At 45.1% G+C, this 15,749-nt stretch overlaps 1 protein-coding gene across 1 annotated transcript in view; it reads right to left on the reverse strand.

Moving 5' to 3' along the window:
* Positions 1-14,588, reverse strand: part of RAPGEF1 (Rap guanine nucleotide exchange factor 1) — an 85,834-nt gene extending 71,246 nt beyond the window's left edge. The window contains exon 1 of the mRNA XM_086625020.1: positions 14,534-14,588. Coding sequence (XP_086481146.1) covers positions 14,534-14,558 — 25 coding nt within the window. The 5' untranslated portion in view covers positions 14,559-14,588. The remainder of the gene's footprint in view (positions 1-14,533) is intronic.
* Positions 14,589-15,749: the final 1,161 nt, after the last annotated feature.

Raw genomic sequence — 15,749 nt, forward strand, 5'->3', positions numbered from 1 at the left:
AAACTTTTTCCAATGCAAAATTTAGAGCAAGTAAAAATATGAAAGCAGCTTTTGATACAGCTCAACCACACTTGGTGCTGATCATTTAAGCTCGCGCTGCTTCCTAATGATATTAAGGTTTTCACAAGATTTTTCATCTGGCTTACTCATAATGAACAGCTGCTCCAGCAACTGCTGGAGTCAGCATGTACTTCCTGCCATGAAAAAAGTCCTCGACATATCTCAGTACAGAAAATCATACTCTCTTTAAAACAATTCATGATAGGGTTTAGATATCAACTGGCTGCATGCCACCGACACTCCCTTAAACAATGGTCACACCCTCTATACAGCTAAAAATGAAATAGCTGAAAGGGAAGACGTTTTAGACAAGTTCCCAGGGTAAAACACATCTGAGAAGCACTGGTCTGGGACTGACATTGTTCTACTAAAAGAATAAATATCTGAGTCCAAATCGTATTTCCTTCACCACCTTCCCAGACTCGCACAAGAAGAAAATCCATCTGAGCTTTCCTTTTACACTTCTGGTGCTCCGTAACAGAACGAAATCCCAGCCTTTATAAAACTGCTAAATAAATTAGAAGTGCTGCAGATTATGCTTTAACCTTTTCTTAACATCACTTGTAGCATCAGTGAGACTGTTTGCCAGCTAAGGAGAGGTCTGAAACTCTTTCAATGTTGACTTGACGCCGAATACAAACATGGAGTGATCTGCCTGTACAGTGAGTCCTCAACCACAGAGATCTCCTCCGCGTAGCAAAGCTGCTTACAATGCCACCACAGTGAGACGGGGTGTCAAGACAAACATCATTGTATTAATTGCATCTGTTGATTAACCAGCCCAAGAACAGCCTTGTTTCAATCACGGCTTTACAAGACAGTACTGAAACGTTACTGTAAGTGTTGAGATGGATGAGTCAACAGATAAAAAACAAAAGCATTTGTAAGGAGACTCTCACTGGAGTAATTTGATAAGCTGCTCCACTACACAAAATGATGGTCTTTATTGACATAGCTTGCTCATAGAGTCCTTAAGTTGGTTTTATGTTTCAGTCATGTTTTTTGCAAGCTTTCCAGTCAAAGCTGGGCAAACACACATGTACTGTTACCTTTGCAAAGATGAAAGATGGGTAAAAACACGTAACCAATCTGAATAGTTTTAAAAAGTCCTATTAGATACTAATCCTTCTCGCTTTACAATGGCTCTCTTCTCTATTTTGGAAGCCTTCCTTGATCTTGTGGGGTGAAAGACCTTTAAAACCAACTAGCAAATACAGCCCTGGAGGCTCAGGGGTCAGACCAATGCAGGAAGCACTGGCCACACACCATAGTCTCTGAAATGATCTCTGTAATGCCACGTAAGGTCAGTAGATTCAGGTTACTGAAAGAATGACATTTGAAACTTGATATCTCTTTCATCCAAAACCATCTGCAATTCATCTTTTAAGGCTGAGATTATTCTTTCCGGGGGAATTATCCACTAATCAGTTTTAATCCCCAAACTAGGTCCTCATGCTTGCAGCTAGTCAAGAGCTCAGTCTGGCAGAATCATATAATAAGGGACATTAAAGATCATCCAGTTCCAACCCCCCTGCCATGGACAGGGATGCCCCTCCACTTCATCAGGTTGCTCAAAGCGTCATCCAACCTGGCCTTGAACACTTCCAGGGATGGGGTAGCCACAACTTCTACAGGTGACCCGTTCCAGTGCTTCACCAGTTTGGTTCCCTCCGCTCTCGCTGGAGGCCATGGTAACACAGATGAGTCTCCCACAGGACAGGCTTTAAAATACGTTTGATGGTAACTCCATGGTAAAAGGCAGGTCTGCACTAAGGAAACTGGCACCAATTTACCAGCCGACACTTCGCATAGCCGTGGTACCGAGGCACAAAACAAGGCTTCAAGTTAGGAATCACCTTTACTGGGCTGGGCCTTAGTTCTTTACATCATCTACACAGGGAACTGCTGCGTGTGGCTTTGCCCCACCGTGATTTTTTGAAGTAGGATAAAAACTAAGCAAAACCAGAATGCACATCAGAAAAAGGAGGTAAGGACTCCATATATTTCCCCTCAAAATGCACATAAGCAGAAAGTGGTCAGCACTGACTTGGTTCTTAAGCACACTTGCTCACCAGCCTGGCTGCTATTCTGTTCAATACTTGTCACAGTCAAGTGTGAAACTCAAGAGAAGCATGTGGTCAAGTGAGTCAACAGGGTCCTTCTCCCCTACTTCTTACAGCTCATCCTTCTGCTACAGCCCTGCCCTGTTCCAGCAAAGCATTTCATATTGACTGCTTACTCGCCACAAAAGTGGTCAGTTCCATTGACTCGCCCACACTACGTACCAGCACAAAATTACATCTCCATGCCTCAGAGCAGATATCCTGTTCTGCTGATGTTTAAAATGAGACGTGTCCTTCATTTGCAATCACGGGCAAAACGCCAAAAATCCAGGCATGTAAGTTGCCTCCTGCATTTCACCCAGAAGCCAAGGCAATTCCTGCAAAACTTGCAGCTTGCATCAGTAAACACAGCAACAGAGTAATTTTGTTTTACCTAATTTTCAATTTTGAGGACGATGTAAAAACAAAGACAAAACCAAACTCAACTGGACTTCTCCTGACAAGTAACTGCTGAACTGGCCAAAAATCATATTTTACCCACTGCAAAGAGAAATTCTAAAGATTCTTCAGCCGGTATGATTCAGGATAAAGAGCATTTTACAGCTGTACAAGTGAGAGTATTTTGGGAAAGAGAGATGTTTTTAATTCCCTCTGGTTCATTTAATAAAATCTAAGTATCATAGCTTAAAATAATCCTGACAGACAAAGCAGGCCAGACCTTCCTATCCAATACAGTACAACCAGGTACTGCAAAACTGTTCTATATCCTCTCCCAAGATTAAATAGCAGGGATGGAGAAAAAGAAGCCATTTACACAGCAGAGCAGAAACCTCTCCACCCAGCCCCATTTGTTTTACTCTGCAAGTATTGACAGATGAGTAATGAAAACTCTGCTGCAGACACAGGCTCTTCTTCAAGGCAGCATCAGTTAATAAACCACAACCACAGCTGCAAAAATATTAAGAATTTAACTAAATGAATCCTTCAAGGGCACAGCATTGCAGGAGGAGCCAGTTTTTGTGCTTTGTTACCATCCCAAAGGTTAAGATCAATAGTGTACAGTATCAACTCAAACTAGTGTTACTTTTCTGGATATGAGAGCTTTGAATAACAATTCATTAAATGTATACTACTAATATTTCTCGCATAATTTTTTTTCCCATTATGATAATATTTGAAATGTAGCATACTGGGTTGCCAAAGCTTTAGATGTGAAGTATCTCATCTGAGAGGAATTAAATGATAAAAAAAATATAAAATAATACAATAACATAAACCCACAGCCTGTTAGTTCTCCCCACCACGGGGCACACCACAGCACTGGTAACATTGCAGAGATTGGTGTTTTGCCTGAGTACCAACTTTGGATGCCACACTCGGATCAGGACCTTGACCAACCTTCACGTTAACAGCACACGCACGCCGCGAGTGATTTCAGAATCAGTTATGCTTTCATTTGACGTGGGATTTTTTTTTTTTATATTGGCAGTGGAGCTTTAGCAGACTGGATGACCAGCGGCTGTAACCTTAGATGGTGTTATTTATACCAGTCCCGAGCAGTTACAGAACTTGAGAAGTATCAAAACAATGACATAAGCGATCCACAACACTTCCAACATTGTTTCTGTTGTTACTAACACTATTACACACCTTGTTGCCAGAGAGTCTCAGAATTTATAGATATACCAATCTGGCAGCTGCCAGAAATAATCCTCAGATTTTCCTTAGTTTTCTATTCTTTATCACGTTAACTTTAGTCAGAAGAAAAAGTGTAAAATACACATCTGGCTGGTAACCCCTGATACAGGTAACTGTGGTCAACTGCCAGGTAAGCCTTTTTTCCTTACGCATGTAGTAAAAAGCCACAACAATCCTGACAACGCCAGGCAATGACACGAATCACATCGATGTTTGGTCCAAAGGATGGTTTTGATCCTTTGGACCTTGGCACTCCCCAGGCTGCCAGCCAAATGGAAGCTCTGGGAAGTTCTCCTGAGTATCATCTGCGTATACCTGATGTCTCCAGGGAGCCCTAGAAGGATTACAGTGAAACGTACACCTCAGATTTGAGGTCTAATGAACAAGGCTGTAATTCAGGGTAAAACCCTAAGAGCAAGAGCTGCCAATGCATATTTAAAGAATTTATACAAGTGCTTTTCACCCGAGACAGAGGAGCAAAAGCATCTTTGTTTAAAGTCTACCTGAAAAAACACACAGACAGTTATGAGAACCAAATTTTCTCTTTACACAGTGTTTAAGGGTTCATTTGCCCTGCCACTTTACTACAATACTTTGCTTTTAAGAGCAACGCACCCTTCACTGCCCTCGATTGGCTCCTCTGAGCAGTCCCCAGAAGACACACATATTTGCTTTGTTCCAAAGGATTTTGCTGTTCCTTGGCATTCCCTGTTCCAGGCCCACCAGTTCACAATTCAAGCAGTCTTTGTTCTAGCAGCAAAGGAAAACATACTTTTTATCAGTGTTTTTACCTTTCAGCCTGATGCCAAATCATCGGCTGATGGAACGCGATACCTCGCGTCTCCCTGCGCCGAGAAGCACAAAGGAAGGCAAAGAAATTCAACTTTAAAAGGCCTAGTGTGTGTTTCATGTTTGGGAACTAACAGCAAATTAGATAAAAATTTTGCCAGCTCACAGACCTGCCACCAGCAGTGGGGTTAATATTAAGTGAGCTCTTGCAGGCACCCCCTTTGTGGTACGCAGGTTCTTTTGTTAGTTCTTTCAGCAGTGACTTGCACGTGAGATGGGATTTTTTTGGAGGCAAGGACTCTTCTCCTAACCCTGGTTTCCTTTCCAGAGAGTCATTTTGCTTCGGTGCAATGTTTGCTTTGGTGCTGTGAGAAACAGGTGTGCCAAAGCGAGGATGGCAGCAAGCAGTTGGCTAAATCAATGCCATTTAGCTTCACCTAACTATAGCATCAAGCAGTGCCTAAAACCTCTCTGAACAGCTTCCCAACAAGACAGAAACCTGCCCAGGGCTGGGATTCATCCCCCCCAAACTCAGCTGGGTAAATGCTAGGCATTAGGGTCTACACTAATCAAGGTCACCAGAGGCTTTTCCTGTAGTCTCTGGTGAAAGACGGACATTTCCAAACCAATATAACCACTTTTAAATCCTTTTGATGACTGCTGGAATCCACGAGGGACTAGAAATTATTAAAACAAAAATTATACATAAATAAAAAAATATTTTAGACTTTGTATACAGAAAATCGTATCTATTTCAGTATAGGTGCAATTTTGAGCCAGCTTCACTAAAGTTATTAATTCTGAGCAAAGATATTCTCAAATCACCATAAGTCTCTCTTTTATGGATATATCTTACTTTCATAAATTTAGAAGCAAAAGCTTAAATGACACAATCAGCACGAGGGTGCTGGTGCAAGAAGTTTAGCAGAGAAATGAGAAGTTTCTAGGCAATAAACAATTTGTAACCGTTCTTTCTTAGACCTTGCCTATACATGAAGGTTGCATCAATTAATCCAGCAGAGGTTAAACTAGAGTAACTCACTGCGCAATTTTCTCATATTTTTTTCAAAATATTGTCAGATTCATCTCATGCCTATGAATTTTGCAGTGCAAGATAAACTAATATGAGACAAGTTTAGACTGACAAAATGCTTATGCAACTGAATGAGCGTAAGATCATAACCTTGGTTAAATCATCACACAGCAAACTGTCGTCTTCTACGAGCAGCGAAACTAGTGAAGCTCTCTCTTTATTCTCCTCCCAGCACAAGAAATCCAGCTTCCTCTCATCTCCCCTGGCACTCCTCTGATCAAGAAGCACCATGTGTGTTAGCGATTCTGAAATGACGTGTGTACCAGCTGACACCAGATGGCCAACTGGATCATGAGACAGCTACGTTTTCCTTTTTGCCGTACCAAAGGTACTATTTGCAGACTCTTCGTTCTACTCAGTTTTCTTCAAGAAATGTGCAGAAATTTAAATAAATTTCTAATATCGATTCCTCTGCAAAGTTTGACTGAAATTGGCCAATAGGTCCAAGAGTTCTAACAGAGGATGGGTGAGCCACTACTATTTATTTATGAAAAGATGCTGCTCATAGATGAGCTCTAACTAAACCCGTTGGTGGACCTCCCTCATTTCTCAAACTTATTATTCTTCTACGTAATTCAGTTTAAAGCTTCTTCTCATTAGAAAAGCAGAAAGCATACACTTAAACAAATTAAGATGGGGAAAAAAATATCCAGATAGGGATATTTAATCTCTTTGTATACGAAAGTTGCAGCACACATCACTGCCAACAACGAAACACAAGGTTGCAAAAAGTGGATGAGAACCCTCCACACTTTATCTCCCCATACTCAAACTGACAATACAGTTAGAGCACAAAATGAAAGGATAATGTATCACCCAAGGAAAACGGTGTTTTAAACAGTATTGTCCCACTAACTGAAGCCCACCGTCGGATGGATTCACTGAGCACTGCTATCTAGAATTGGAATGTACCATATAACCAGAACTAAACATTGATTTTCCTGGGTGCCCTTTATTACATGATGTTTGGTTCGTAAAGGAAACTTTCTAAATATGGAATTAGCTCCTGAGGCTATTTTACCACCTCTTGGGCAGTATGTTCAGGACAGATTTGTAGACTGAAACAAGAAAAGTATCAAAAGGTAGTGGGTAAAACAATGCATGCTCTATGTTGTGAACACACTCCTTTTGCTCCCATTTTAATGATGAAAGACTACCTGCAAACTGCAGTTTAACAGACACAGAACTACATATTCAATCACTGGGTAAAATTCTATCTAGGTTTAATCAACCAAACAAGTTGCAGCATCTGCTTATTCCAACTTCACCAGCTATGGGTAACTACTCTTGGATTTTAACTTCTACTGATTTTCCCTTTCTTTCCAGAAGCCTGAAAAGAAAATTCTCATCTATTTTCTTTCAACACTCAAGATTTTTGTACATGTGAGGGATGAAATTAAAGATCTTGTTTAGAATATAAATGGGACTGGTTCAGTGAATATGTTAAGTACGCAACAAAGAGCATCCCCACATGAAGCCTTCAGAGAGAAAGGACGAGAGCATGAGAGTGCAAGCAAGCTTTAACCTCTCTCCCTCTGCAGAATAATGAATTAGTCTTTCCTTGGAGGCACTGATGGCCGTACCAAGATGTTAACTCGAATCACAAAATGCACAGTATTTTCATGACACCAGAAAAGCTCTACATAAAGCAGCAGAGACCATCACTCAGGTAACGTGAGATAATGCAAAACATACATTTGCTTAATTCAAAGAGCCTCAGCCCCATAATTAAAAAATCTCTTCTTCGGGTGCCATCCATGCTTGATCGACCCTCTCAGTGGTACGAAAGGGAAATAAAAAAATTAAAGAAACATGAAAAGAAAATGCTAGTCAAGGCTTAGAATCTCCATACAGCTTTCGCCAATTCTTAAATCTTTCAGATTACTTTCTATTTTACCATATTTGTGAAAGTAAGTGTAGGAAAGCCAACTCTCCCAAACACCGTCAATAACGTATCTCTCACAACAGTAAGTGCACGCTCTGATACAGACCATCTCTTTCTTATACTTGTTTCTATTCACCTTTTCCTGGCTCTCAACATAAAAACATTACCTTACAAACTCCAGAGAAGATGAGCTATGGTAGCAACTAAAACAGCAAACAGATTCAACAGTAAGAGACTGTTTCAAAGCTGGAGAGCTTTAGCTGAAATGTGCAACACAAATAAAAGCAGACCAAAAATCTGATACATCAACTTTCTCAGGTTGCTTCACAAAATATGTAGGGACATCGTTTCTCTCTCACATAGATGAAATTGTTTCCTCTATCAGCATCAATGTCACACACCACAAGAAGAGACTGGCAACGTATTTTTGAGAGTGGATGCTATGGGTCAGGTAATGCAGCTGTAAATTTGTCAGGCTGCAGTAACGCGAATAGCAGAACTGCAGAACATTCCTTTGGCAGCACGTCTCAACCTGCAGGATTCCTGCAGCTTTTCCAGATTGCTGAAATTCATCTTCTGTCTCTTTGCCTTGGAACAGACTCCGTGAAAGCTGCCGGGAGCCTCCTCCTTGTCCGCTCTCCCCTTTTGTCATCCGTCTGTCTTTTCTTATTTGCTCTACTTGCACGCGACTTAGCCCACCATTCCCTTGTCTTCTAACACTCAAGGCTTGCACATCCTCTCACTCCTCTTCTGGTCTTTCCAAACATTCCATCAACATCTCCACTTGTGATGTCCCTTTTTTCTTCTCTGGCCACCTTTTTACACACCTTAGAGTTCTGGGGCTGCAAATTCAAACTCGCAAAGCTGAATAAATCTGGTTTTCCTCCAACCAGCTCTCCCTTTTCCTCTAATCTCTACTGAAGCACTGGGAATGACCTGTTCTCTGTTACCATCCCCTTATCCCATTACATTCTCCAATATTTCTCAGCTGTACACCATGAAAGCCAAGCTCTGCTTATTCAGACAAAACAGACAAAAACAAACCTAATATTCTTGCAGTATCTATGTGATTTTAGTACTCCTTCCATAGTGCTTCCACAAGAATGGCTGAATCCTATAGTTTGCTAATGTTAATAAATAAGACAGATGTAACACCAAAGCAGAATTTCACAAATATTCAGGCACTTATAGAACATCGAATTTTCAATTGTTTTCAGAGAGAAAAGCCTATTCTGTCACAGATGAGAAGCTGAAGGATCCCCCTCCATTGCACAGGTTTTTCTCCAGATAATGTTAAAGTCTCCAGACAAGGAATACAGACTGGAAGGACTCATTTCACTGCTAAGCAACAGCACACAGAGGTCAACAGCTTTGCAAACTGGCAAATCACCCCAAAGCTTCAGATCTCTAGGTTCAGCATAAAAATGTTGGGATTATTTGCTTTGGAAATGGAACAAGTCTATCCCCTACATGTACCCGAACTATGCAAAATGATGGGTGTGGTGAGGAGCAGGAGCAAGGAAGAAGGCTATAAATCACCTCACCTGTAGCTCTGACATGTAATTTGTTGTTTTAATATACTACATAGTTTCTGGAGTTTTATCTGGCACGAAGACAGGAGATGCTCTCTACCATCTTACCTTTGCTGAGGTCCAAAGATCTGCCAAATTCATGCTAAGGTAACAAACAATTCCAGCTGTCACCTCTCAGTAGCCTGAGAACTATCTAAACATCTCCTGTAATACACATAATGATTGAGTGCTTGAATTACATCTGATTAGCCATCGAATTTCTCTGCCAGGGAAAGGTATAACATCTCTCTAGTTTCTCTAAAATAAAGTGTAGAAAGTTAACACTTCATGTTCCTCACTTGCAGTTAAGATCCTGCAAGTTTCTGAATTGAATGCTCTCCTTTCAAAGGATTTGTAAGTCAACAACACAGCGTCATTTTGCCAATTATATCCACAGGATTCACCTTTGGAATAAATCAGGGGTAACGTGTATTTTTTTTAAAAAAGACCCACACCTTTGCATCAGAGTCTTTCTAACACAGCACAGATGCACTTACAGATAAAGTTGTTAGAATATCAGCTGAGGTATCAACCGCAGCTCAGAACTTCCAAAAAGATGAACAAAACCCCAAGAAACCTGGAAAAGCAGTCAGAAATTGACTCCTTTCCCTAAAACAGATACCAGGTTTCTACTACTCATGCCTATTGCAACAAGTAAAACCATGCTGACAGACTACAGCTCCCTTACAAATAGGACATGTTCTCTTCAAGTGAAGCCATGGACCTGGATGAGGGACATTTGCGATATGATCTTGACTGACAGCAAACTTCCACTCATCTCTCTGCTTGCCAGGAGGTTAGCAAGAGCCAGCAAGAGCTACCACCACATAAAAATCACACCAATAGATATATTTAGTCATTGCGGTTCAAGGAAAACGACTGCTTGCACTGAAAATAAATTTAGCAATTGTTTCCAGTTTCTGCTTTTTCACTGACTAAGGCACAAGCCAGCTGCTTCACATTCCAGTAGGCTTCAGCTGTCTCTTTTCTCCACTCCTTGTCCACTTCCTTCTTACAACTGCTACGTCCATCTCAACCGTGCAGCAGTGATCCTGCAGGCTACACTTCTGAATACTCCAGTCCTGAAGCTATGCAACAGAACACCTGCCAAGGCAATGCCAACTTATAAAAAATGCAAAATCTGCTCTTTGTGCCATTTCGTAGGAAACACTAAAGAGTGATCACCTTGTACCTGTATTTTGCCTCTACACAAAACTAGACTGAATTGTTCATGCTTTTTAAACAAGTTACAAGGAAACACACACCCGATGTCACTATCCCAGTGGCATCCAGTAGGAAATGCAGCAGGTGCTAAAAGCCCAAGTAAGGAAGATTGGAACTGAATTGCCCGTAGGGTTGTGAAATGAGTCTTTAGAAGAGTTTAATTTTCAGATTCCATGACAAGACATTTCACAGAGAATTTTTACCTTTGTTTGAAAACCACCAGTAGAGCAGCACTCACACTGGTCAACTAGCAAAACTTCTAACTGGAGAGCCCCCAATTACACAGAAGAACATGGCACAGTGGTGAATGCACAACTGAACTGAGAAAGAGGTCTGCCTAGTGACTCACCTAAGCATAACTGAGACAAACTGCAGAAAACTGTACAGGTATAATAAATATGCAGAATAACTTCCACAGAATGATCCAAGAGAAGGTAATAGCTCTAAATATATCCTTCTCAAAAATGAGAACCCAGGAAACTTCACGTTAATACAAAAACATTCACAGAAACACAATTCAGAATCATGTAAATTGGCGTGGAGGACTCCGGACAAACACTAAGTTCCTCTAAAGACAGGAACGACCTGGCCTCCTGAACTTGTTTCTTCTATTTTGCCCATTTTACTTAGTGTAGCATTCTCCTGGAATTACCCCTAGATGTTTCTACCACCAATACTAAAGGAAGAGACTTCAGAGACGGATTTGCTTATCAGGCAATGCTGATGAATAAAAGGTGAAGGCAACAGCACTTTCGGTCTGCTGGGAATAAACACGTCCAGTCGAGTCCTGAGCAGACTCAAGATAACTGACTGCACTCCAGGTAGCTAACGTTTGAAACGGTTATCCCAACCAACCTTTAGCAGATGGCTATTGAAAAAGCGAGCTTACAAGGGATATGAAAACCCTGCAAGAAATTACAAGATTAAGATTGAAAACATCAAGTAGAATAAACCTCCCAAGTATGGCACCCATATGTTCTTTGGTTTTAATAAAGGGCATTCTTGAATGGACTTGCTTCACGGAAGGCTTCTGTTTTAGACCTGATGGTGTCTAACTGCTCCCTTTTTCTTCTTGAACGATGCAGGATAGTTCAACTCCCTGGAGCACATAATCCATCAGGTAAATAAACAGAGGAATTCATGTATTGCCATGGTAACAGGAAACCCAAGCAGAATCTGCGACATTCTCCACTCTTTCTTGACATCCCTATTTGGAGTTTAGATCAAACTGCAAGACTAACTCGGGTGAGAGCAACTATTTTCTGAAAGTGAAGACACAAAGTCATAGTTCTAGAGTAAAGAAAAGCCAACAACATTGGATGCCATCCCTTCTCTTCAAGTCAATGAGGGTTCTGCTTTGAAAAGTATTTGGAAGTCTCCTGCCTGGAGCCTAACAAAACAGGGGGTCCAACACTAGGGAAAACGAACTATATCGTCTTGTTCTATGTTATCAGATGGCTCCCCTTCACTCCAGAGCAGCACTCTGAAACGCTCTACAGTAACCCTTCTGTTGGTTAAACAGCAGTACTGAGAGGCTCCAGAGGGAGCCTTGTCAGATCTTCCTTGGTGGACAGGATGGTAGCTGTTATCTCTAATAATCTATTATTGTTTTTTATTAAGTGATGACAAGGTGTTTCATTTAAGCACTCAGGGAGCAGATGTATGTAAAATCTCTACGGATCTAACCCTACAAGGTAACCCTTTTTTTTGCCAGCAGCCTGACTAGATGGGCATGAGAGTCAACCAAAGCCCAAGCCAATTCCTAAGTTCGTCAAGATGGCTTGTTACTCGGCAACAGGACTATTTTATTTACAACATAATGGGTTTTGCATGCATTTCCGTTCCCATAAGAAAAAAAACAAATTCAAACGTACAAAATACACAGACCTTAGACCTCACAGCGTTGTTCATGACTCTGTATCCTTTGTTCTGCTACTGTATACATTTTGACAAATATTACCCCAGAACTACTGGTATTACAGGCAGTGTTTATTCGGTGACGCTATTAACCAAACTGCTTGTGTCAATCAGAAGTTTCAAACACTCAGAAATAGTGATCAAGACTGTACTGCACTGAAACAGCTGGCTTCCAGCCCTCGTTCCCTCCCCCTACCCCACCTCTTCTCCTCCTGTTTATGCCTGGAATGTTTTTTTTTTTTTTTCTTTAAATACTCTTCTTAAGAAATGAAAGTACAAGCAGTCAAAAGAGGACAGTTTCCCAGACTTACAGTTTCTCTTCAGCAAATCATCACTACGATACAGACCCAGTAGGAAGAAGCCTCTGCATCAAGGCTTCACCCATTGCATCTTCAAAACTGTACGTTTATTACGGCACTGACCTGGGGACGGATCCTGCATGATGTCTTGAGTTCTTCAACAGGAGTTCAGTGGTCGGGTCTCTAGGTTGTGCAGCGTATGGTTTTTGTATGGTATTTTTGGCCTTTCTGTCCTATTGTTTATGGAACCGCGCTGCGTTTGTGTGTGTCTACAGGGTCATCTTCCCGCGTTTGAACTCTTCACGCCGCTTCGCTGGGGTGGAATTCTATTACTATTCTCACAGGGTTATTTACTGCACGCGAATAAACAAAACGTGATCACTTATTTATACATGTGTAATTCCTGTCTATAGCACTATCAGCAGTTACTAAAATCCCAAGCCAAACTCGCCTTTAACATAAGCAAGTGGCAATTATTTTAGAGCTGGCCCCGGGGTCTATCTATGCTGCTAACACCTTCCCCACTCTGTTACCCACTTCCCAGACAAACAGTGGCAGCGATACACCAGTAAGCATCGAAAAGACACAGGCAGAACCCCAAAGCAAAGCGTTCTGTTGCGATTCTACATAAGGGATCGTGCATCAGATTAACCTGTGATATTTCTGGAATAACCTTTGTCCCATGATGTGATGCACACTTGTTAGACAGTAACTTAGCATTGAGAGCTGGAAACATGCCTATGTACTGCACTGAAAAGCCGGCTGCCAGGCAGCCACTCTGCTTATCCTGAAGGCCGCTCCAGAACCCATATCACAGGAGGACACATTGTATACAGTGCAGCGCAGAAGCCAGAACAAACCAGGATCGAATGATCAAAACCAGAAAGCACTGCTACCAACTTTATCCTTTGAAACAGGAATCCTTCCTAATCAGTGGCTGCTGTCCTGGAGAGCCTGAAGGCTGTACTTCGCACATCCCAACTCAGACTGCTCCCCTATGCTCCCCAGTAGGAAACTGCCTCGCTATGCCTTACAACAAAAATACAGAACAGTATTGATTTTTCTCTGCTAATTAAATGCAACATAATAACTAAATAACTCTACTGCTTGATTTGCAAAACACTAATTGAATCTTTAACGTACTACTCCCGCTACACAGAAAAACAGGGCATTCAACCATCTAAAGTGACAACTGAGAACCAGACACGACTCCAGAAGCACAGAGAGACAATCTGATCCGTGCTTGAGCTTTTCCTTGTGAGCGCAGAAGACATCTCAGCAGCCTCCCCCAGCTCTGGCTCTAGGGGAGCACCCCAGGCAGAGGGGAGAACTTTGCAAGGGACAGGAAAAAATGAGCAAGTTCCCTCTGACATTTGCCCACGGACTCATCTTTTCTGATCCTGCACAAACACCAGAAGAGGAAAGTTGGAGAAGTTGCAATTAATCATTGCGCGTAGGCCCCACAAGCGCTGCAGCCCCCTGGCTCTGCTGATGCTTTGCTACACGGAAAGGACGGCAGGGGTGGGGGAAATTAAGAAAAAAAAAAGAAAAAAAGGAGGGGGGGGTGGAATAAAGGAAAAAGCGGAGAAGACAAAACGCCTGACCCAAAGGGTGCCCGGGCAGCCCAGGAGCAGCCCCTGGCAGCGCGGCGGCGGCGCCGGGCAGAGCATCCCCCGCCGCTCCCCCGCGCGCAGCCCCGGCCCCGGGCCCCGCACCGCCCTGACAGAAGCCCCCGGCCAGCCCGGGGCGCCGAAACCCGCCGGGCGCGGGGGGCCCTGCCCGCCTCCCTCAGCCCCGCCGGGCCCGCGCCAGGCCCGCGGCTACCAGCTCCGGCGGGCCGCGGCGGCGGCGGGGCGGCGCTGAGCGGAGGGCGGCGAGCGCGGCCGCCCCACCGGGCTCCCTCCCGGGCCTCCCGCGGCGCCCGGCCCGCTCACCTGCTTTCTCGATCTTGCCGGACATGTCGGAGCCGGGCTCGAGCGCTCGGGCCCAGCCGCGCAGGTAGCCGGCTGAGCGGCCCGCGGCGCGGGGCTGCCAGCCGCCGCCGCCTCCCGCCTGCTGCCGGCCGGCCGCGATCCGGGAGAGGCGCTGCGGCGGCGGCCTGTGGCGCTCGGCGGAGGCGGCGGCGGCGGCGCAGGCAGCGCCCGCCCCGCCGGGCCGCGAGGGGAAGAGGCGGCTCGGGGGCGCCCGCCGCGCACGCACCGCCCCGGGCCGCAGCGCCGCCTGCCGGCCGCGCCGGGGGAACCGCCGCCACGGCCCAGCGAGCGGGGCCGGCGGGGTGGGCGGAGCCAGAGGGGGCGGGGCCGGCGGCGGAGGGGCGGGGCCCGCGGGCGGGGGCGGGGCCACGGGCAGCACCCCGCGTCTCTCCGGGCGTTCCGGGGGCTGTGGCACCGGGGCGGTGGTTGCCAGGGACCGGCGTTGCCCTCGGCAGCGCTGACGGGGGACAAGCGGGGCCGCAGGGGGATGCTGGCGGTGACGAGCAGCGTCCTCCGGGGAACCCTCGCCCGTGTCCCCGGCGCTGTCGGCACGGTGAGGCGAGGGGCGGGACTCGGGAGCCCGTGGAGCCCCGGGCAGCGCGGCGAGGATGCTCGGCAGCAGAGGGCTGCTGCGGGCCCGGCTGCTCTCCCCGGGCCTCCACCGAAGGGGTGGGGGAAACCCGAAAGAGAGGTCCATGGGGCAGCCCTGGGTCTCTTGGGCGGTTTCCCCCCCAAAAAATTGAACCTCTGTACGCAGGTCTGGGGGGGACTCGTGCCCGAGGCACGTCCCAGCAAAATTACAATTAACCAAAGGGGATGGAGGGTGGGATTTGCACAACCTCCCGCACGGTTCTCAGCTCAGACCGCCGCTGCTGCCGCAGGGCCCCCTCGCAGCACCCTGCGCGTACCCCAGCCCCGGCCGCAAGCCCAGGGCGGCCCTGCGGGGCCGAGCTCCAGCTCCCGGCTGCCCTCCACCCCCGGCTCTGGGTCTGCCATCCCGACCCACACACTTGTTTTAATTCGGGCCCTGGGAGCGGTGGCTGATCTGCTCCCTGGGGATAAGTGGATTCCCTCTGTCGAGAAGCGACAGCAGAGCCCGTAGGGATGGCCCTACGCAGCAATAAAAGGATTATGGTCCTATTTGAAAATTAACTCATTTCTACAACTTAATTGGGGA

The sequence above is a fragment of the Tauraco erythrolophus genome, chromosome 22, assembly GCF_009769465.1.
Source record: "Tauraco erythrolophus isolate bTauEry1 chromosome 22, bTauEry1.pri, whole genome shotgun sequence".
In the NCBI taxonomy this organism is placed as follows: Eukaryota; Metazoa; Chordata; class Aves; order Musophagiformes; family Musophagidae; genus Tauraco; species Tauraco erythrolophus.